At 45.6% G+C, this 24,289-nt stretch overlaps 1 protein-coding gene and 1 long non-coding RNA gene across 2 annotated transcripts in view; one reads left to right on the forward strand and one right to left on the reverse strand.

Moving 5' to 3' along the window:
* Window positions 1–20,243, forward strand: part of LOC115474515 — a 32,630-nt gene extending 12,387 nt beyond the window's left edge. The window contains exon 4 of the long non-coding RNA XR_003942868.1: window positions 20,154–20,243. This is a non-coding gene — a long non-coding RNA (uncharacterized LOC115474515). The remainder of the gene's footprint in view (window positions 1–20,153) is intronic.
* The window catches only part of ADAM23 (ADAM metallopeptidase domain 23), a 1,183,145-nt gene continuing 1,179,074 nt past the window's right edge, over window positions 20,219–24,289 (reverse strand). Inside the window, exon 26 of the mRNA XM_030210005.1 lies at window positions 20,219–20,339. Within this exon, the coding sequence (XP_030065865.1) occupies window positions 20,245–20,339 (95 nt within the window). The 3' untranslated portion in view covers window positions 20,219–20,244. The remainder of the gene's footprint in view (window positions 20,340–24,289) is intronic.

The raw sequence follows: 24,289 nt of genomic DNA on the forward strand, positions 1-24,289 counted from the left end.
TATCCCCCCATACCGTTCCCCTGCCAGACCCCAAATAGAGGGCCCCCATCTCCAGGCCTGCTTTGCCCGCCGAACCTCCTCCAGCGTTCGCAGCCTGGTCTCCTGCAGAAGAAAACAGTCCACCGCCACGGCAGAGAGGCCATCGAACGCCAAGCATCTCGCCCTCTGGGAGGCGACACTAGCCACATTAAGTGTGGCGAATGTTAACAGCAGTCCAGCCATCATTGTGCCGTTCCATACCCCCCGCCCTCCTGGCTACCTTCCCTCTGCTCCATACTACCTCCAGGGATCCCTTCCCCTTCACCCTCCCCTTCCTCGTCCGCCCAGTCCCGGACCCCTAGCTCAAAAAGCCCCCCCCCTTTCCTTACTTTCTTCCTCCCCTTCTTCCTCTTTTCTTCGCCCACCTCCCTCCCTTCTTGGGAGTCGTCCACTGACCCTCCCCCCCCTGCCTCCTCTCCCGCCCCTTCTGCCCCTTCTTCGACCCCCTCCATCAATCCTGCCTCCAGCCCATCCTCCCTCTCCTCTCTTGCCTTCATCCCTGCCTCCTGTCCTACCCTCCTTTTCTCCCCCACCCTCCCTTCAGCCCCCCCCCAATCTGCCCCCCTCCTCCCCGACCTCCTCCACTACCATTTCCTCCTCTTCGTCCCTCAAAACCTTCTCCCTCTTCTTCTTCTTCCTTTTACCCGCTGTTCCCTTTCCAGCGTCTGCCATGCTTTCCAACCCATCCTGCCGGCTCATCCCATCCTCTCCTTCCTCTCCTGCCAGTTCGTCACCCCCTCCCTCATCTTCCAATCCCCTAAATCTGTTCTCTACTTCTATCCCCATTCCTGCCTCCCCTCCCCCTTCCTCCCGTACCCCCGTCACCTTCCGTTGTTTTTTTGACACCCGCGTCCAACCCTCATCTGCCCCGTCCTGCCGCTTCCGCCCTTCCCCCAACCCTTCCCCACCTCCCACTCCCTGTCCCTCCGCAGCTCCTTTCCCCCCCACCCCGGGAACCTGATCTTGCCCTACATTCACTCCCCCCCTCTCCCTCTGAACTGGACCGCCCCCTCCCATGTCCTCCTCTCCCCCGTTATGGGAGGCCCAAGGGCAAGCTCTGAATGCATGCCCCAGACCCCCACACAAATTACACCGGATAGATGCACAAGACTCCGTAGGATGCTCCTTAGACCCGCACTTCCCACACTGCCGTACTGGGCACGACATACTAAAATGTCTGAATGACCCGCACTTGTGACATTGCCGCGGCTGCCCCTTGTAAAAGCAGAGGATCCGATCCCTGCCAATGAACGCCGCGGAGGGAATGTGCTGGGTCACGTGTCCTGCCTGCTTCAGCCTAACCTGCGCACACCATCCTCCCGCCCACACCCTACTGGGGTCAGGGAGTTTGGACAAGGGGGTACGCAATTCTGCGTACCGCTGTAGCCAGAAGGCCAGGTCCGCCCCTGAAATGGATTCATTTCGGACCAGCAGGGTTACCTGCACCAGGTCAGGTCTGCTGATCGGTACGGCCCTAAAGTTTCTCCAATCCCCTTTCCCCCTTACCCCCTCGTATTTCTCCCAGAAGACCTCCATGCCTCGCTGGGTCAGAAAACTAACATCATACTCTGGGATATTCACCGGGTGGATACAGGCATAGAGGTCCTCTGGGAGAAATCCTAAACCCAAGACCAACTTCAGGGCCTCATCCCTACTTGGCATCCCCCCCTCCCCCACCCACCTTAACTGAATCACATTCCTCCTTTTGGGAACCTGGCCCCCCCACCCTCCCCCCCATCCTTCCCCAATGCTTCCTGCCCCCCCATTCCCCCTGCGCCCGCCCCTCCCACCTACTACCGCCGCAAAGGATGGAGCACCCCCCCACCGTCCCCCTCCTCCATCTCCTGCACTGAGACCCCCCTGCTCCTGCTGCGCCGTACCCCCCCTCTCTCTCTTGCCTCCCCTCTCAGCCTCCCTCCCTTCTCTCCCTTCTGTCAGCAGACTTTGCACATCCCCTGCCTTCACAGTGTGCTTCTGTACCATTTCCCCTGCAGCAAAAAACCTGCCATTGTCCCCTTCCAAACGTTCGCTAGAGACAGTGAGAGCAGGTTCCCCTAAATACTTGTTCCCCTCCCAATGCCCCTGACCCCCTCCCCCGCCCACCGAGCCAACCCTCCCCTCCCGGCCCGAACACTCCCCCCTGGCTCGCACCCCTGCAGCCTGGCCAACTGCAAAGTCAAAGGTACCAGTCAAGTTTCCTTCTGGCGCACACTGCAAGGCAAACACCTCCCGCTCCTCCCCCCCTCCTTCCCCCCCGGAACCTGCTCTCTGTGCTGGGTCCCTCCTTGCAACGTGCTGCTCCAGCTTTCCCTGTGCGGGCCCGCTGTTTTCCTGGGAACTGGTCTCCCCTCTGGCGTCCTGCTTCGTTGGGACTTCCTGCTCTGCCGTTTTGCAAAGTAAGAGTGGCTTCCCGCACACCAGCACCACTCGCTCTCCCAAACATGGGGAATCCTCCTGCGCTGTAGCATTCTCCTCTGCGGCCATCCCTGCTCCTCCAGCCCGATTGGCTGGCGCCTCCTGCTCCAATGTGCTGGGCGGGCATGGCATCCCGCCACCCGGCAGCGCAGTTCCTTGCCATTCTGAACCTTTATGTGGGGAACACTGTGTGGCCTCCTGTGCTTTCTCTATGGAAAACCACTCCTTGTCTTCACCTGCCTTTCTTCCTGCATTCTCCTTTAAGAGGCAGCTCCCTGCAGGAACATCTCCACTTTCAGTCCTTAGCCCTGCTGCAGGCTGATTGGCTGGAACATCCTGCTCCTCAGAGCTTTGTGGGTGAGGCCTCCCAGGCATTTTTTCCTTGCCGTCTGCTTTTACTACAGGCAATGGGAACAGGACAACCTCCTCTTCTCCAGGTAAGTTCTCTGTTTCAACTTCCACCACCACTTCTGTGGAAAAAGGTTTCTCTCCTGAAATTGCAGCCTCTGTTTCAACAATGTGAAAAGTCTTAGTGTTTAAGTTTTTTTCCTGTTCTGTTCTCCCACACTCAGGTGCTCTCAATGAGGCTTCCACAGCCCCACCTTCAGTCCTGCTTACTCCAGAAGCTGCCTGCAGAGGCCCTGACTGACTAGCAAGGTATTGCATGAATTTCAATGTATTTTGGGTGCTAGTTCCTGGCAGCTCCCCTGATGCTTCAATGTTCTGGGGTCCAAAGCCTGGGCTGATTCCTTCCTGCTCTGTTTGTTGCTTCCACTGTACCGAGGCTGACGGGGCCTGTCCCCCCGAGGCCATCCTGTCTCTGTTGATATAGAGTTCTCTCAGAGGATTTCCAGGGCCTTTCCTCAGGGCCCTCAGCAGCTGTTCTTTTCTCTGGAGAAGCCTAAGCAGCCTGGTTTCCTCTTTCATATAGGTTTTGCGATGCTCTGCTGGGGCCAGCCTGCTCAGGGCTTTTGCCATTTTGACTCGCTTCCCCAGGTCCACCACCTCCTTCTCCGTACTTTTAATTCTCTTCACCACTTTAATTATGCCACTGGCCGGGTCCTCTGGATCCTGGCAGTAGTCCACAAGCTCTTCCTCCTCTAGATCGTCACTATCCTCACTGCTTTCCTCCTCCACCTCCGGCAGGGCCTCTTGACAGATCTCCATTACCACTCTTTCCTTCTCAGACCAGCTCTTCTCTAGGGTCTCCGCCAGCTCTCTCTCCCCCTCACCTGCTGGACGTCGTGCGGCCGCGAGGGGGGTACCAGTCCGGCTTCCTCCCTTGGAGTCTGGCCCTCTTCTATCCACAGGGCTCCTTTCCCTCCTCCCTGCGGCACTGCAAGGGAGGAGACCGCTTTTCCTGACCCTCTGGTCCCTGAGCCCAAGAGGCCCCATGGCCTGGGCCTGTCCTGGGGAACGCTCCCCAGAGGCCCTCCACATCCTTGGGGAGGGAGTTAGGCCTCACTCTCCTCCCACTGGAAGTCTGCAGAACTCTCTGAAACACCTCCTTCCACCTCAGCAGACTGGATGGACCGTGTAGGTCTTTTTCTGCCGTCATCTACTATGTTACTATATGTTACTATTATGGATCCAACTTCTCCTTCCTAGGCAGCCAACTCTGGAATGCCCTCCCCAGTTCTATCCGTTCAATCTGTGACTACCTACCCTTCCGTAAAGCACTAAAAATCCATTTATTCAAGCAAGCCTATCCAAATGACCCAGACTAATTTTATGAACCCATCTACCTAACACATACCCATATGATAACGACATTGACCCAGATTATATTTCCCACCTTACTCCCCAATCATCTCTTCTTTTATTATGGTACCTAATCATCTCTTCTATTATTCTGATATTCTTAACTTTTAACCTCTCTAACAATATTCTGTATTCCTATTACTGTGTAAGCTGCATTGAGCCTGCTTTGAGTGGGAAAGCGCGGGATACAAATGTAATAAATAAATAAATAAATATGGCGCCTTAAGTTGTGTGCACTAATTTGGCCACAAGACCAAATAGTTAGTTTGCATAACTTAATTGATTAACAAGCTAATCAGCATCGATAATTGGTACTTAACCAGCGGCACTAATTGGCTTTAATTAGAATTTACACGCATAAATTTCTAGGCGTAGTCTATAACGTGGTGTGCGTAAATTCTAATATGCACAGTTGAAAAGGGGGAATGGCTACGGACGGGTTGTAGGCATTTCAAAAAAACTATGCACACTATTATAGAATGCACCCAATCCACACCTAACAGGCACAGGTATTTAACCAGCTTATTTTCGAAAGAGATCGCCAGCCATCTTCCGACACAAATCGGGAGATGGCCGGCCATCTCCTGAAGCTGGCCAAATCGATATAATTGAAAGCCGATTTTGGCCGGCGCCAACTGCTTTCCGTTGCGGAGCCGGCCAAACTTCAAGGGGGCGTTTCAGCAGGGTATAGAAGGCAGGACGGGGCGGGATGGGGGAGTAGTTATGAGATGGCCGGCTTCGCCTGATAACAGAAAAAAGATGGCCGGCTCTGACAAATATTTCACCGGCTTCACTTGGTCCATTTATTTTTACGACCAAGCCTCAAAAAAGTGCCCCAATTGACCAGATGACCACCGGAGGGAATCGGGGATGACCTCCTCTTACTCCCCCAGTGGTCACTAACCCCCCCTCCCACCCCCCCAAAATTTTTTTTTCATTTTTTTGCCAGCCTCTATGCCAGCCTGAAATGTCATACCCAGCTCCCTGACAGCAGTATGCAGGTACCTGGAGCAGTTTTTTGTGGGTGCAGTGCACTTCAGGCAGGTGGACCCAGGCCCTTCCCCCCCTACCTGTTACACTTGTGGTGGTAAATGGGAGCCCTCCAACCCCCCCCCCCAAACCCACTGTACCCATATGTAGGTGCCCCCCTTCACCCCTTAGGGCTATGGTAGTGGTGTACAGTTGTGGGGAGTGGGTTTTAGGGGGGGTGGGGGGCTCAGCACACTCCTTGTGACTCTGGGCAAGTCATTTAACCCTCCATTGCCCCATGTAAGCCGCATTGAGCCTGCCATGAGTGGGAAAGCGCGGGGTAGAAATGTAACAAAAAAAAAAAAAAAAAGGTAAGGGAGCTATGCACCTGGGAGCTATTTTTTTTTTAATTTTTAGAAGTGCCCCCTAGGGTGCCCGGTTGGTGTCCTGGCATGACCAGTGCACTACAAATGCTGGCTCCTCCCATGACCAAATACCTTGCATTTCGCCGGGTTTGAGATGGCCGGGCCCAGTTTCCATTATGGCCGAAAACCGAAGCCGGCCATCTCTAAACCCGGCAATCTCAACATTTGACCTAAATGTTGAGATTTAGCCGGCCCCAACCGTATTATCGAAAGAAAAGATGGCCGGCCATCTTTTTCAAAAATATGGTTGGCTCTGCCCCTTTGCGCAGCCGGCCCCGAAGATGGCCGGCGCCATTCGATTATGCCCCTCTTTGCCTAATTTTAGGCGGCCTAAATGGGTGCGCCTAAATTTCAGGCACAAGAATTACGCATGAGCGTATTCTATAAACTATGCCTAACTTTAGGCATAGTTTATAGAATCACACTAACCGTGTGGCTTTATGGCACTGATTTTTAAGGCGCCATATATAGAATTTCCCCCCTAAGTGTATCAAATTAGGTGCTTACACATATACCAGCTCTGTGGCTGACACCTACCTTTGTTGCACCTATATACTTGTACTAGGTCCCCTCCAAGCACTTATTTGTAGGCATCCTGTCATAGAATTGCCCTCAATATGTGTAAATATTAAGAGACACACCCAATTGGGGGTGACCATCTTTTTAGGCATGCTGGCATCTTTCTGATTACGGGGTGCCAGTTCACTATAGTAATGCTGGAGACTCAAGGAGGTAGGTTTTGAGGCCTCGGTTTATGGTATCCACTTTTTCCACACTGAAGAAGATGCAGATTTGGGGAAGGAAGCCATACAGAGGATAATTCTAGAACAATGCACCTATTTTGAGGCACCAAGAATACACATAAATGACAACAACACTGGCATATATACATGCTTCTGTGTGCATGTAAGGACATAAATGCCCATATTCAGCTACACACTATTCTATAAACCGGCGCATAGTTAAAAGGTGGGAGCATAGGTGAAGTTTAGGTGGAGCATACAAGTACATGAGTAAACTGTATAACACTATCATTATTTGTTATTTATTTTTATGTTTCAACGGTTTTTATTGAAAACAGTGTACACTTTTGTCAACATCAAATATTCAATACGTACAACCAGTCATGAAATTCCCTTCTAATCAAACATCAAACAGTTCGGGCCTACTGCTTTCACTTTTTTATTCCGTATTTGTTATTTATTTTTTTTAATCAGTCTAGGCACAAGCATTTAAAACTGCTCTATGGTTAGTTTGCATGGTCATGCCTAAAATATAAAAACATGAACCAAACTCAGATCCACTTCACTGAGAATACTATGAAACCACTCAAATCAAAACCAGTGAAGAAACTCACATTTCACGGAGGAAAAAAGATCTCATCAAACTGCGGCAATCAATACCAAAAGGATACACTGTCCTTTTTTTTAGCGTTTCTTTTGCCCATAGTACAACAAGTAATCATAGACCAAAAACCTCCTGAAAAACAGTCTGATAGTGGAACGACTACCCTCCAAATGAGCATGGCCACGAGTGTAGTTTCCTGATGAAGCTGACGCGAAACGGGTCCATTGGGACCGCACTGCTTTGAGCTATTCTGCTGGGGTGGAGCCACTACACAAACGCTGCACTACTCAGATAAGTTTTACTTTTCGGTACTCTTTGTGCATTATTGTTAGCACTTGAAGTGATGTAGTTTAATGAATACTGCTTATAAGGTGCCATTTAATTTTTTTTTAATTAAGAAAACATTTTCAGGAGGTTATTGATCTATGATTACTGTCAGCAATCGTTGTCTAGGGTTGGTCCCGGGTCCTTACTTGTTGTACTGTGGGCAGAAGAACCGCTAAAAAAAGAGCGGTGTATCCTTTTGATATTGATTGCTACAGTTTGATGAGATCTTTTTCCTCCTTGAAATGTGAGTTTCTTCACTGGTTTTCATTTGATTAAAATATAAAAACATAATTGCTGTGCTATGCTATTATTCTATAAAGCTGTGTGCCCATAAGTTTGCACGCACAATTTATAGAAAAGTGCCAGTTACGCATGTAACTTGTTAAATTACGCACAAAGTAACCTTAAGTACCAATAAAAGCCCTTACGTGCCGATATTTGGTGCAAATTGGCACCAATTTATACTTGTGTGTCTAACTGCACATAGGCGCTATCCTATACACTTAGGTGTCAATATTCAGCTGGCATTGGCAAGCATTTTGCTGACCGCCACTGGTGTTATTCCTAGATATTCAATGCCAGGTCATGTCAAGACTTCTGCATTGAATATCCAGTTTATGCTGAGCTGATATTCAGACCTTAAGCGGCTATGGTTTACTGCATATACTTTATTCATACTTATGAAGTATACAAATATAAACTGAAGATCAGAAAAAAAATCAAATATCAATTAAAAGTTTTATGTGGTCCTACTTATGTGGTTACCCTGGCTGGTTAAGTGCTATCGACACTTAAGGGGCCAACTACTGGCTCTGCCCCCAGAATGCCCCCAAATAACTGGTTTTCACTTAGCCTCTAATTTCTAATTTTCTTTGGTGATAACTGATTAAGTGCTGCTGAAAATTAGTGGATATCCCTGAACAAGCAATTTAACCAGTTAATGGCCATTTAAATTAAATTAAGGTGTAGAAGTAGTACTATTGCCCAGCTGGAGGGGCAGGATGCCATGTGATGACAGTAATGCCCAGTGGCTTGACCCATCAAATAGCAGTTAAAATCATCTTTTTAAAATTTTCTGGACTTCCAGCGACTACAGACCAGAGTCCTTAAGTTCTGAAAGGCAATAGTGCATCTAAGGTTCCTATTACAAACTTGTCCAAAGTCAAGCTTACATAGGAATGTTTTATTGCATTTGCAGCTATTGTAGCTGGTGAACTGATATAGGTATCAGGACAGCTGAGAAAAAGCAAATCCCATGGCTTTCTAAGGAGTTTTCTCAAACAAAAACTGGGTAACATAAAAATATAAAGTTCACCCAAAAAATACTAATGAAAAAATAATGAGAATCATTAGTCTAAAATATATTCACTCTAATCAAATTTTAGAAAAGCTTTTAATACTTAAAGCACTCAAACTTTTCTAACTATCCCAGCAATAAAAGAATATATTCTCACAAATCACACACAATAAACAACCACAGTATCCACTATAAATATTTCATAACTATACAATACTTATCTGTTAAAAAGAAAAAAAATCATGTCCATGAATCTTCCATAGGTCCCCACAGTCAAATGAAAAATGTACTCAAATATGCAATGTGATCTTATAAAATGGAAATGTCTTCTAAACATTCCAAAGATAAACTCCAAAAAATATGTGCACACAGTTGCGATCCTCCACTCAACTTCTTCATATATGGAACACTCATGCAGTGTTTTTCTCAAAACTATAACAGAATCCTCAACAGTAGCAAGAAGAATCCAAGCTGAATATCTGATTGCATCAACACTTAAGTCAGCTTGACAAAGTGCTCTGTTTCTCCAATATGGCATCTTCAGTAGTTGAATATCTGCACATAAACATGAGTGAGATCATGTTATTTAATGTGCAGATATTCAACTTCTGAAGACGCCATAGTGGCGAAATAGCACTGTGTCAAGCTGACTTAAGTGCTGATGCAATCAGATGTTCAGCTTGGATACGTCTTGCTACTGTTGAGGATTCTGTTATAGTTTTGAGAAGAACACTGCATGAGTAACTGATCCATATATGAAAAAGCTGAGTGGAGGATCGTTTTTTTTAAACAACTGTTTGTGTGCCTTTTGCAAATCAATAATATGAGTACTACAGGCTGGTGGTTAATACCTTGTCTTGAGATATAGTGAATGATACATACCTGTAGCAGGTGTTCTCCGAGGACAGCAGGCTGATTGTTCTCACGACTGGGTGACGTCCGCGGCAGCCCCCACCAACCGGAAGAAGCTTCGCGGGCGGTCCGCACACACGGCACGCCCACCGCGCATGCGCGGCCGTCTTCCCGCCCGTGCGTGACCGTTCCCGCCAGTTGAATGACAAGCAAAAATGATGAAACGCAACTCCAAAGGGGAGGAGGGAGGGTAGGTGAGAACAATCAGCCTGCTGTCCTCGGAGAACACCTACTACAGGTATGTATCATTCACTTTCTCCGAGGACTAGCAGGCTGCTTGTTCTCACGACTGGGGTATCCCTAGCTCTCAGGCTCACTCAAAACAAGAACCCAGGTCAATTGAACCTCGCAATGGCGAGGGTACAACAGAAAATTGACCTACGAAGAACAACTAACTGAGAGTGCAGCCTGACCAGAATAAATTCGGGTCCTGGAGGGTGGAGTTGGATTTACACCCCAAACAGATTCTGCAGCACCGACTGCCCGAACCGACTGTCGCGTCGGGTATCCTGCTGGAGGCAGTAATGTGATGTGAATGTGTGGACAGATGACCACGTCGCAGCCTTGCAAATCTCTTCAATAGTGGCTGACTTCAAGTGAGCCACCGACGCTGCCATGGCTCTGACATTATGAGCCGTGACATGGCCCTCTAGAGTCAGCCCAGCCTGGGCATAAGTGAAGGAAATGCAATCTGCTAGCCAATTGGAGATGGTGCGTTTCCCGACAGCGACCCTAGCCTGTTAGGGTCGAAAGAAACAAACAATTGGGCGAACTGTCTGTGGGGCTGTGTCCGCTCCAAATAGAAGGCCAATGCTCTCTTGCAGTCCAATGTGTGCAACTGACGTTCAGCAGGGCGGGTATGCGGTCTGGGAAAGAATGTTGGCAAGACAATTGACTGGTTAAGATGGAACTCCGACACCACCTTTGGCAGGAACTTTGGGTGGGTGCGGAGCACTACTCTGTTGTAATGAAATTTGGTATACGGAGCATGAGCTACCAGGGCTTGAAGCTCACTGACCCTACGAGCTGAAGTAACTGCCACCAAAAAAATGACCTTCCAGGTCAAGTACTTCAGATGGCAGATATTCAGTGGCTCAAAAGGAGGTTTCATCAGCTGGGTGAGGACGACGTTGAGATCCCATGACACTGCAGGAGGCTTGATAGGGGGCTTTGACAAAAGCAAGCCTCTCATGAATCGAACGACTAAAGGCTCTCCAGAGATGGCTTTACCTTCCACACGATAATGGTAAGCACTAATCGCACTAAGGTGATTCCTTACTGAGTTGGTCTTGAGGCCAGACTCTGATAAGTGCAGAAGGTATTCAAGCAGGTTCTGTGCAAGGCAAGAACGAGGTTCTAGGGCCTTGCTCTCACACCAAACGACAAACCTCCTCCACTTGAAAAAGTAACTCTTTTTAGTGGAATCCTTCCTAGAGGCAAGCAAGACCCGGGAGACACCCTCAGACAGACCCAACGCAGTGAAGTCTACGCCCTCAACATCCAGGCCGTGAGAGCCAGAGACTGGAGGTTGGGGTGTAGCAACGCTCCGCCGTTCTGCGAAATGAGAGTCGGAAAACACTCCAATCTCCACGGTTCTTCTGAGGACAACTCCAGAAGAAGAGGGAACCAGATCTGACAGGGCCAAAAGGGCGCTATCAGAATCATGGTGCCGCGGTCTTGCTTGAGCTTCAGTAAGGTCTTCCCCACCAAAGGTATGGGAGGATAAGCATACAGGAGGCCGGTCCCCCAATGAAGGAGAAAGGCATCCGACGCTAGTCTGCCGTGTGCCTGAAGTCTGGAACAGAACAGAGGCAGCTTGTGGTTGGTCTGAGAGGCGAAAAGGTCCACCGAGGGGGTGCCCCACTCTCGGAAGATCTTGCGTACCACTCTCGAATGAAGCGACCACTCGTGCGGTTGCATGACTCTGCTCAGACTGTCGGCCAGACTGTTGTTTACACCTGCCAGGTATGTGGCTTGGAGAAGCATGCTGAACTGGCAAGCCCAACGCCACATCCCGATGGTTTCCTGACACAGGGGGCGAGATCCGGTGCCCCCCTGTTGGTGTAATACATTGCAACCTGATTGTCTGTCCGAATTTGGATAATTTGGCAGGACAGCCGATCTCTGAAAGCCTTCAGTGCGTTCCAGATCGCTTGGAGCTCCAGGAGGTTGATCTGCAGATCCTTTTCCTGGAGGGACCACAGACCCTGGGTGTGAAGCCCATCGACATGAGCTCCCCATCTCAGGCGAGATGCATCCGTCGTCAGCACCTTCGTGGGCTGTGGAATTTGGAATGGACGTCCCAGGGTCAAATTGGTCCGAATGGTCCACCAGAGCAGTGAAGTGCGGCAACTGGTGGAGAGGCGGATGACATCTTCTAGATTCCCAGTGGCTTGAAACCACTGGGAAGCTAGGGTCCATTGAGCAGATCTCATGTGAAGACGAGCCATGGGAGTCACATGAACTGTGGAGGCCATATGACCCAGAAGTCTCAACATCTGCCGAGCTGTGACCTGCTGAGACGCTCTGGTCTGCGAAGCCAGGGACAGGAGGTTGTTGGCCCTCGCTTCGGGAAGGAAGGCCTGAGCCGTCTGGGTATTCAGCAGAGCTCCTATGAATTCCAGAGACTGGGCTGGCTGGAGATGGGACTTTGGGTAATTTATCACAAACCCCAGCAGCTCCAGGAGTTGAATAGTGCACTGCATGGACCGGAGGGCTCCTGCCTCCGAGGTGTTCTTGACCAGCCAATCGTCGAGATATGGGAACACGTGCACTCCCAGCTTGCGTAGATACGCCGCTACCACCACGAGGCACTTTGTAAATACCCGTGGGGCAGAGGCGAGCCCAAAGGGCAGCACACAATACTGAAAGTGCCGTGCGCCCAGGCGGAATCTGAGATACTGTCTGTGAGCTGGCAGTATCGGGATGTGAGTGTATGCGTCCTTTAAATCCAGGGAACATAGCCAATCCTTTTTCTGAATCATTGGCAGAAGAGTGCCCAAGGAAAGCATCCTGAACTTTTCTTTGACCAGGAATTTGTTCAGGCCTCTCAGGTCTAGGATGGGACGCATCCCCCCCGTTTTCTTTTCCACAAGGAAGTACCTGGAATAGAATCCCTGCCCTTCCTGCCCGGGTGGTACGGGCTCGACCGCATTGGCGCTGAGAAGGGCGGAGAGTTCCTCTGCATGTACCTGCTTGTGATGGGAGCTGAAGGATTGAGCTCCCGGAGGACAATTTGGTGGCAGGGAGGCCAAATTCAGGGCGTATCCGCACCGCACTATTTGGAGAACCCACTGGTCGGAGGTTATGAGAGGCCACCTTTGGTGAAAAAATTTTAACCTCCCTCCGACCAGCAGATCGTCCGGTACGGACATTTTGAGGGCGGCTATGTTCCCATGGATCCAGTCAAAAGCCCGTCCCCGGCTTTTGCTGTGGAGGCGCAGGGGGCTGCTTAGGCGCACGCTGTTGATGAGAACGAGCGCGCTAGGGCTGTCCCTGTGCATGATGAGGCCTTCGGGCCGGCTGGGTGTACCTACGCTTTGTAAAAGCATAGGGTGCAGCCTGCCGGGCCCGGGAAAAACGTCCACCTGCTGAGGTGGATGCTGAAGGCGCCCGGTGGGAGAGCTTGTCGAGGGCGGTTTCCCGCTGATGCAGTTGGTCCACCAGCTGCTCGACCTTCTCACCAAAAATATTATCCCCCCCGGCAAGGGACGTCGGCCAGTCTCTGATGGGTGCAGTTGTCCAGGTCAGAGGCACGCAGCCATGAGAGCCTGCGCATCACTATACTTTGGGCTGCAGCACGAGATGCCACGTCGCAGGTGTCATATATACCCCTGGACAGGAACTTTCTGCACGCCTTCAGCTGCCTGACCACCTCCTGAAAAGGCCTGGACTGCTCCGGCGGGAGCTTGTCAACCAGGTCCGCCAGTTGCTTCACATTATTCCGCATGTGGATGCTCGTGTAGAGCTGGTAAGACTGGATGTGGGTCACGAGCATGGAAGATTGGTAGGCCTTCCTCCCAAACGAGTCCAGAGTGCGAGACTCCTGCCCCGGGGGCGCCGAGGCGGTATCCCTCGAACTCCGTGCCCTCTTGAGAGCAGAGTCCACGACCGCCGAGTCATGAGGCAATTGGGGCCGCATTAACTCTGGGTCCGAGTGGATTCTGTATTGGGACTCTGCTTTATTGGGGATAGTGGGATTAGATAATGGTCTCATCCAGTTCCGAATCAGTGTCTCTTTGAGGACATTGTGCAACTGTACCGTGGAGGACTCTCTAGGTGGTGATGGATAATCGAGGACCTCGAGCATCTCAGCCCTCGGCTCATCCACAGAGACCACGGGGAAGGGAATGCATATAGACATATCCCTGACAAAGGAGGCAAAGGAGAGGCTCTCAGGAGGCGAGAGCTTCCTCTCTGGTGAAGGCGTGGGGTCGGAGGGAAGGCCCACAGACTCCTCTGAGGAGAAATATCTGGGGTCCTCCTCCTCCCCCCACGAGGCCTCTTCCTCAGTGTCAGACATAAGCTCATGCAGCTGAGTCCTCAACCGGGCCCGGCTTGACGTCGAGGCACCGAGGCCTCGGTGTCGTTGAGCGGTGGACTCCCGCGCCGGCAGGGACGAAGCTCCCGCCATCGACGTCGATGGGGACTCCACCTGCGTGGCGGTCGAGACTGGCGCCGCAAGTGGCGTCGAAGGCCTCGGCACCGGGCTAGAGCTCGCCGGCGCCACAGTCAACGGCGCCGAGGGCGCAAGCACCCCCGGCGCCGGCACAGTCTGGCGCATCAGCCCTTCTAGGATCCCCGGAAGGATGGAAAGACGGGGGGGGGGGGGGCCGGTAGAGGCGTTGGTGCCGGAAGCTGCTCGGGTCCAGGAGCGTGCACCGAAGTGCTGGGACCCTGACGCGTCGGTACCTCTACTACAGAGGGGGACCTCTCCTCTCGACGCTGACGCTTACTTGGCGTCGACTCCTCTCCGGTGCCGGGGGCCGGATGCATCGATGGCGACCGATGACGGTGTTTCTTGCGATGCCCGTCATCGGCGCTAGGTGGAATGGAGGAGGAGGAGGTCGATCCCCCTCGGTCTCGATGGACCGGGTCAGACAGGGTTCGGTCCCGAGGGCCATGGGCAGAGGGAGTGACCGGGGCCGATTGCCCACGCGGCCTCTCACCCCTACCCTCACCGGAGGACCGCCGGGCCGACGGGACCTGTGCTCCTGGGGTCGATGCCATCGGTGCCGATTTCGCGGACATCGATACCGGTACCGAAGAACCGGCCGTCGATACCGATGCCGTCGAGGTCGACGTCGAGGGGCCGGCGCAAGTTCCAAAAAGACGGTCCCGAAGAACTTGCCTCGCAACTTGAGTCTGTTTCCGGAGACCAAGACACAAAGTACACGACTTGGTATCGTGCTCCGGCCCGAGGCACTGGAGGCTCCAAGCGTGAGTGTCGGTCTGCGAGATAGGCTGGCCGCACCGACCACACTTCTTAAATCCACTCGGGACCTTCGAGAACATCGACGGAAAAATCTCGTCGGCGAAATCAAAGTCGTCGATGGTGGCGGTAAATCACACCTCAAAAATCAACTCGACCGCGCGGCCACAAGGCCGCAACGCGACGCCCCCGCTAGAAAACGAGGGAAAAATACAGCACGTTTTTTTTTTTTAGAAAAAGAAAGTTTTTGAGAACGCGCAGCGAAATTAAACAAAAATAAACGAAGGTTCGCGAACAATGCGACGGTTTTCCGGGGCTGAGGAAGAGAGAGAGGTGAACACGTCTCTCTCCAGGTGCAGAAAAGAAAAGACTGGCGGGAACGGTTGGTGGGGGCTGCCGCGGACGTCACCCAGTCGTGAGAACAAGCAGCCTGCTTCCCCTCGGAGAATTCAATTTTAATCAAATTAAGTAGTTGTAGGATATATTTTTCTAAAGTTTACACTGTGACTGGTGAAAAAAATCCATAGTACTGTACTAAAACACATTAGCATGTAAATTGTAAAAATATACAATGTCTATTTTATCATTTGATTTTATTCAACACATCATATCTGGAAATATATTAAGACTATTCATTTTGATGTTGCTTTGCTTGCTTCATTTCTATCAAATGAGCAAACCTATTGTACAAATGGCCAAAGCACGATGGAACCACATCTTGAGGATAGTTTGTAAATTAAGGGCCCTGTTTACTAAACCACGCTAGAGGCACGCTAGCATTTTAGCGTGTGCTAACCGTGTAGATATCCATAATATTCTTATGGGCATTTACACAGTTAGAATGCGCTCATTTTTAGCACGTGCTAAAAATGCTAGCACACCTTAATAAACAGGGCCCTAAGATTCTTGACTTTCATTATATATTTGGTTTTGATCACAGTTCATTAATCATACATTGATGCTTGCTAAACCTTTGGGGCTCCTATAACATATGACATATATTTGTACCAGAGCTTGCACTCAATTGTCAAAATGAAATATGCAAACCTGTCCACTTCTTATAGATTTTCTGTATATAAATCCAGAAACAAAGTGTTACATGGTCTGCATTGGCTCCCCTGGCATATTCATACAAGAGTGAAAAGTATATCCGATTATTCCCCAGAAGAAACATGCACGTCAAGCTGTGAGCTAGGCCAGGCCGTTATGTTTGAGGTTCTGCTACAGAATAAACAATCACATTCTGTTATTTACGTTTGGAATACCAAATTTACTAGTGAACATTTAAAAAACATAAGCAAGCTTTCTACAAGGATGATGATAAAGGCCATCAAGCACATTAATAATTTGAATGGTAGAATATCGTACAAGGTGCAAAGCAGAACTATATTCAAGGAAGGAAAGAGATAATTTGTTGACTTTCAGATCTGCTTTATTCTGAGCTTTCTGTTATGTTCTCATATTAATGAAAGTAGGATTTAATTTTTGACCAATATTTTATTAATTTTTGATAACCAAGGTGTGCAGGCTCCAGTCATTAAAAGGTTAGCTACACCAATAATGAGATTTCATTGACAATCATAACACAAAGTGCCAGCTAGGGCTGACAGATAGTGTTTGTTCCAGTGTTCTCTTCAGGATGTATGAAAGCAGTTTGGTGTGAGCATTAAAGTTTTTTTTAAACAAATAATCAGGTGTTTAAACAGCTCATAACCATAAAAAAGGTGGTGTGTGGGGTGGGGGGGGGGGGGGGAACTATAAAGTGATCTGTTCTCTCACTCATCCTGTCCTTTCCTTCACATTTACTCATCATCTTCTCATATTGCTTGCAAATTTAAGACTATTAAGACATCATTTTCTTTGCATACTGGGGTGGGGTTCTTTTATATTTTGAAGTATGCTACCTACTTTAGCATTCAGTCAAACATATATGCAGCAAAAGAATATAGGACCATATAAATTAGTAAAATTAGGAAGATTAAACTCTTCTTGAACCCTTTTTTTTCCATGAACAGGTAATGCTGTTTTCTTTTTGTATGGCCTCTGAGAATATGGTTTGATTGAACTTGATATTTGCTCAGTAAAAAAACTCCTTTCTTTACTACAGTGATTCATGTCTTACAGAGCACTGGGAGATCTTCCCATGTGAGCAGCATATTTATTCAAAGACAACTTTATGAACTGTAGTGTGCTACAGAAATATATGTGATCACTCAAACAAAAACTATTGGTTTTCTTAATGCTAATTTGAAAAAGAAAATTTGGCAATCAAAAACTTCTTTACACGCCACAAAGCATTCTGATACAGCATTGTCTCAAACTTTTGTAATTCTAGGACAAGTATGAGATGTCTTAATTAAAAGCACAAACATTATTTTAAAAATCCAACTGACAAGGAGGGGCAGCAAGTGTAGAATAAAGTTCATGGTAGTGGGAAAGGAAAAACTACATAAGGCTCATGACCATGTAGTGAGTGATGAACGTGAGCAGTAGACATGGGTCTCCTCAAGTTCCAGAGTTTTGTAATTTAACTACAAGGATATACTGAACAGAAGCTGCAAGAGTCACTATATCCAGTCTCAGGTTAACATGTAAAAAGTAGAATCAAAGCATCCTGCACATCCAACATGTTGGTCTGGGATCTTATCACAGTATGATACATGGAAGTCTTTTCCTAATTCCACCCTAATTCCTTTAATTTAGGAGACAGTAACAGCAGCAGCAGCAGCAGCAGCAAAGCTGTTATTCTAATTGACTTTTATTAATTAAATAACTCATGTAAACTAAAGATCAGGCTTTTTAAAGAATGCTTTGGCCTGCTTAAAATGTGACAGGCTGTATTTTGAACTAGAGTTGAATGAATGGATCCCACCAATGGCATAATTCCATTGTACCATCAAGGGTATTCAATCTGTTGAGCTTATAAAAAGAAATACAGTATGTGTTATCAATTCTGACTGCTTCTAAGAGAATGGAACTTTGAAGAAAGTATTCAGAAGCTCAGTCAAAGAACAAAAAATAATCTGAGTTTGGAAGCCTAGGCCCTAATTCTATCCCTTGTGTAAACAGACACATAATTAAAACTACTACCACAGCTGTCAGTAATAAATGATCATAGTAGGGTAAAGGAAAAGGGTGACATCTGATTTTACCTTTGATACTATTACAGCTATGTAGCTCTTATATACGTTTTTTGTTAAAGATTCACTGAATGTTATTTCATTTCTGTATTGCTTTCATAGTAATATCTAATAAAATTGGATGCATTTTCAATTTTGACCCAGAGTACTAAAGGGACTTTCCAATTTTTTGTCTATGGAAAAATTCTTAATACATATGACCCTTTATGAATTGTAAATTTACTATGGGCGCGATATTCAGCAGGCAGTGCGCTTTTGCTGCTTGCTGCTGGCGTTAAACCTGGATATTTAATGCCATCTGCTTTGAATATCCAAGTTTTGTTTTAAAATCCCTAAAAAATTAACTGGCTATGCTGATATTCAGGGCTAACTGGTTAATTTTTTAGTGGTTAAAATAGGACAGCTATTTATGCGGTCCAATTTGACTGCTACACGTATTCAGTTAGGCTATGTTACTTAGGCAAGAGCGATTACATGGTGGACTCCAACATAGAAATCAATTTTGCTATAATAATGATTTTTAAATACATTTTTTTTTACAGTTGGTTGCCATCAGACATCAACCGTCCTTGAGGCATGGAAGGTTACATCTACTTTCTTTATATCTCACCTTACTCTTGGGAACCACAATCAGACTTTCACTATGAGAAACAGGGGAATTTTTATGCCCATCTTTGTTCTGTAAAAGGGCGTGTAATACATGTACTTATTTATTTATTGGGATTTATTAACCACCTTTATGAAGAGATGCATCCAAGGTGTTGAATGCAGTTTTAATTATATAGTCAGGTATTTTTTCTTCTGTAAGATATCCTATTGTGATAGCTGAAGAAGCCCACTGTTTCATTATAGGCTTATCTTGTTCATTCTGCATAAGGTAACATCTTTTTTCTTTTAGAAATAAGTTCAATATAAAGTGATTATGAAATAAATAATAAATGAGAGCTATTTTGAGTAAAAACTTGAAACAAATATATAACAAACAAGTATATGTTTTAAACTAAGAATTAAAATTTAATAAATAAAAACAAATTTAAAAAGATTAATAAAATATACTACAAGATTTTCAGACCAATGACGATCACCACAACCCCAGTGAAAGACACTAGAATCTAAGTTGGCGTTTGGGTATATTGAGGTCTTTTCCTCATTTTAGCAAGAGTAGTGATATATATCTTGCATTAATACCGGACTCTTGAATATTTTGTCATATATTCCTATGGACATCTCTAATGTTTAGCATGCCCTAAATATTAGTACGTGCTAAAAACGCTAGTGCGCCTTAGTAAAAGAGGCCCTCTGTTAACTGGTTATTTCTCATAATAAGTATTATGAGATAGAAATGTTTTCAATTTTAATCTATTAACTTTGCAAAAGAAGGAAGATTTCACCTAGCTAACATCTCATAATGGTGTTTATAGTATGACAGCATGCCATACAGAGACCATGTCATAACTGCCAAAGAGAAAAACAAAGCACTTCCTATCAATTCATCAATAGCTTTATATTCAAATTCAATTGGGGAAGTCAGCTTTGAGAATGAAGAGCTCTCAATTTACAGCAATCATAAATCCCCTGTTCTTAATATAAAATGACGGGCTGCGGTGAATACTTAGAGAAGCAATAAGTCAATGTTTACAGTATTGGTCTAGGCATTTGCAAAAATAATATTTCACTTTATTTTTTAATTTCTCGTTGAAATTTGTTGGACATTTTACAATGGTGTATGCAAACTAAGTTTAACTTTAATAACAGCATATTTTTATTTGTTTTATGACTAGTAATGCATTGCATGGCTGATCTATGCAGAGTACAACAAATTAAAACATACAGAGATATATTGTGTTTGTTTGTAATCTAACTCATGTACTTTATTTCAATTTCTGATTTTTGCTCCTGATTTCTTATTTTATTTATTTATTGTTTGGGTGGGGGAAATTACTTGTTCTCTGTCCTTTTAAGCTCCAACTTTGCACCAAGCACCATCTTATAAATTCATAGTGATTTTCTCTCCTTTTTTAGAGCAAGCATTAGCATTTACTTTTAGTGTTTTTTCTTTCTTTATTCTTTTTAGTTTTTTTTTTTTAAAGGTGAGACTCTTGTAGCAGGAACTCAAAACCTTGTGGTGTAAGCAGAAAAGAGAAATGCCATATCCACTGAAGAGAAGACATGCGTCATTGCTTACTTAAAGCCCCATCCTGTCCCCCCAAGGACAATTGCTGCTACCAGGATGGCACCAGCGATGGAACCTATTATAAGATTGGTGGCACTAGGACCTGTGACAAAGGATTATGGGAAGAAAGACATAAGAACCAACCACTTCATTCGCAACAAGGGAAATGTAGACAAGTGTTTTAGGAGGAAGGAAAACTCATATACCCTAAGAGACTGTGCCTAAAGATATTCAAAGGGCTCAAACTAATTATAATGTATTACATTGTGTATTATAAAGTTTATAGCTGCACTACATTTTTTTTTTCATCTAGGAGGCCCTATTCAGTAAGGGTTTCTCAAATGTTGTGCTTCTGGGAAAATCCTTAATGAATAAGGACCTTTGAGGTTAAAAACACTGTCCTGATTTTACTGTCTTGCATAAAAGAAATCCTCGGGGCACATAATTCACAAGTACTGAAGGAATCACAATATTCTTAATATTCAACATCAGCATTAAAAAAAAATAAAATTAAAATGTTTTGAGGGTAAAAATACTGATGTAGCTGTAGTTATTTGTTCCCTCAACCCACTGTAAATATATTTTAAAGCTGTTTAAATACAATTTCACACTAATCCATACCATTTCATTAGCACTAAGTTTTACTCAGTTCAGAGTTTGGAAGAGGTGAGAAACTGGAATATGCATGTATTGGGTTTTATTTCTATTCAAATTTATCTATTTTACTTTTTAAAGCAAAGATCTAAAGCTAGAGTACAAACTGCATTCCCACTGAAGCATTCAAAACATCAAAGCAGCTCTTCATGTTCTCAAGCAGTCACCAAAGAACAAGGGGCAAAGAACAAGATAAGAAACAAAGGGGGAACAAAATCCATTTGAGTAATTTTCTGCTAAGTGTAAGAGAGCACTTGAGGCACAGTTAAGAGTCTCGCACTTCAAGTGCCATGTTGTGATTGAGAAAAACTAAGACTCAAGGCACAGAAGTACATGCAAAGTGATAAGTGGGATAGCAAGTGTATAAAATGTTTCTCTGCTATTTCCTTTTCCATTTCAGTGCTAAACCCTAAATACATAGCTTTCTAAATACTGCCAATTCCATCTGAATATAGAGTTGCATTTTCTTAATTTCGTAAACTGTGGTATCTAATGTTGTGCAAACATTCTTTTGCATATCACATAGCTTATGAACTCCCCCCCCCCCCCCCCCACCAACGGCTCTGAATTATAAAGGACAGCACTCCAGAAAACAATGCATGAAAAAGAACAATTAAGATTATAGATTTCTAATCTTTACAGACAGATGGTCATATTACAAAGCTCTTATGCACAATACATGTAAATTATTTGGGTCATACAGCTGTATTGGAACTCAAGTATCAACTCTATATTCTATTTTTACCTTGCCTCCCTGACCTTTTTGGTATTGTACAGAAAGCAGTGTGCATATCACTTTGCAGGTTTCCCTGATTCAGCTGCTAGCATAAACACAGTCATGCTCCAAGAAGCAGAATGCATCAATAAGTAAGGGAAACCAATCATTCTTACACATGGTACATTCTACAAGTTCTGTGAATGTATAATCCAAATAATAAGGGCAAGATAGATATACATAGATCAATATTCAAAAGCACTTATTCAGTTACCAACATCTGTTCTCCAGATAAGTGCCACTGACCAGGATATTCAGATGCAGTATCCAGACGGTATCTCTGAATATCCTTACAGACTGCTTCAGCACTATCTGAATATTACCAAAGCAAAGCACAGACAGAACCAAGGCAGTCCCAGAATTTATCCAAATAGTGGCAATATTCTGTCTACCTGGATAACTTGGGACAGCAAATAAGGCTAATGTCATCTGAATAGCGGACTGAACATCATCGCTATCTGGATAAAATCTGGGTGCTCACTACATTTTCTGGATATTAAGCGCTGGCCATTATCCAAATACAGATAGTGGCACTGAAGATTTGAAAACAAACCAGCATATCAGTATAATATCCAAAAAGCTTTATTGAAGGCATCGTATATGAAACAATTGCCCGACACAGGCTGTGTTTCGCCCAACAATAGGGCTGTTTTTTTTTTATTTGTGGAACTTCTTCATTAGATTCTGAGATAAACATTATGATGAGAATGAGAAAAAATTCAGTAGTGAAGAAACATCAACTATCACAAACATTTCAACTTTCAAGTACAAACTACTTCCAACAAACTTGGAATAGCAAAGTGAACAAATGTACTTCCAGTGTGCTTCCATTTTCTCCCTCCCTCACACCTCAACTCCAGCCACCACCCCCAAATTTCTTCCATGACTGACTGCAGCGATTAAATATTGATCCAAATGTGTTTTGCAGCAAGTCACTTGATCTTACAGGGGCTGAAAAACCTGCAAAATACTGCTAAAAAAAACAAACCCTAAAGTATTTTCAACTATTCACTTAAAACTCACAGTTTATACTTCCTTTCTTTTTTATTATATAGCTTCAAAAATAAACATGTCATTTGAAAAGTAATTAACAAACATGCCCACTCAGAAAACGTAGGCCATCTAAGGGAGATCCAAACCCCCATTATAAATAAAATGTAGAAATTTCCATCAGTATTTTAGAAAAGGAATGGATGTGTATGCACCGGCAATGTGCAGTAGGAGCATCCAATTTACAAATGTCAACATTTAAAATATCAACAAGGTCAATACACCAACAAACATGTGAATGTGCCCAGATGTGAATATGCTTTGTTTTACAGCAGATTGAGGTCTCTCCAGTAAGGATAGGAGATAATAGGAAGCGGATCTTGTTCCAGTGTGAACAGAAATGGATACACCGCTTGAATTCACTGACTCCAGTGGGTTTGAACGGTAAAATTGAATGGGGTCATTTTTTCTAGTTTGGGATGCCGAGATATTCAAATGTGAAAAAGACATCAGGGGTTCTGTTTAAATGCTGAAACAGATTGACTACAAGCTGATTGGTCAGGTTGATTCCTGGCGTCTGACGTAACTCAGTATTTAAATCGGAGGGGCCATTTTCTCTTCGCTGGTCCGTTGGAGCTGAGTATTCTCTAGGCTAAGGTTTCTGCAAAAAATGCTTATGATGAGACTAGTGCTGTATTATCCAGTTCGATGTTCTCAATATTATCTTTTCTTTACAGATTGACGCAGACCATATGACCCTGAGGCAGGTGACGAAACGTTGGCCACCGTTGGTCATGGTCGTACCCAGCGTCTCAAGAGCTTAGATTGAATGAAAGCTAAGTAATTTGTATATTTAAAACTCTAAAGTAAGGAAAAAATAAGCAATAAGTAAAAAATTATTTGCAGAGGATCATCTAATTGTCCAGGGGTGTTTGCCGATGATGAAGCAGCCCAGCCCCCCTGAGCTCTTTAGTTATTTAGCCGGGGGCTTCTTGAGGCATCACCTCTTCATTCTATAAATCTCATGTGTGGTCAGATAAAATGCCAGTTGAGTCTGTACCTATCTCCTTCATTATTGTGTATGGTTGTTCAGACAGAAGTACTAGAAGGAGATTGCCTTCATAATTTGTTTTAATGTGCCCAGATGCACATGTTGGCATTTCAGAAGAATATAGAAAGGCAAAGCCAAGCTGCAGCAAAGGTCCAGAGAAAAGAAAAATGCAGCCAGAAGAACTAACTAGTGGCTGATAAAACAATTTATTTGAGAAGCAATCTTAAAGACAAGCCCCCGAAATTCAGCCATTGCCAGGCATGCGGTTAACAGCTGCCAGCGGTGCTGACCATGGATATTCAATGCCAGGCTGTTTCCAGTTACCAGTATTAAATATCTGGGGTTTTTTTTTTGTCCAGCTCTAACTTAACCAGCTATGTGAATATTCAGCGCTGGCTGATTAAGTTAATAGCAGGCAAAGATAGGACTGCTATTTATGTGGTCCAATTAGTTCGCTAAACTTAGCAGGCCAGCGCCTGAATATTTGCAGATAGCTGGCTATATCATGCAATATAGCTAGTTAGTCGCTACACACTATGCGCTGGTTTCAGTGGAGATAACCAGCTATCTTGTGCTGAATATT

The sequence above is a fragment of the Microcaecilia unicolor genome, chromosome 7 (genome assembly GCF_901765095.1).
Source record: "Microcaecilia unicolor chromosome 7, aMicUni1.1, whole genome shotgun sequence".
In the NCBI taxonomy this organism is placed as follows: Eukaryota; Metazoa; Chordata; class Amphibia; order Gymnophiona; family Siphonopidae; genus Microcaecilia; species Microcaecilia unicolor.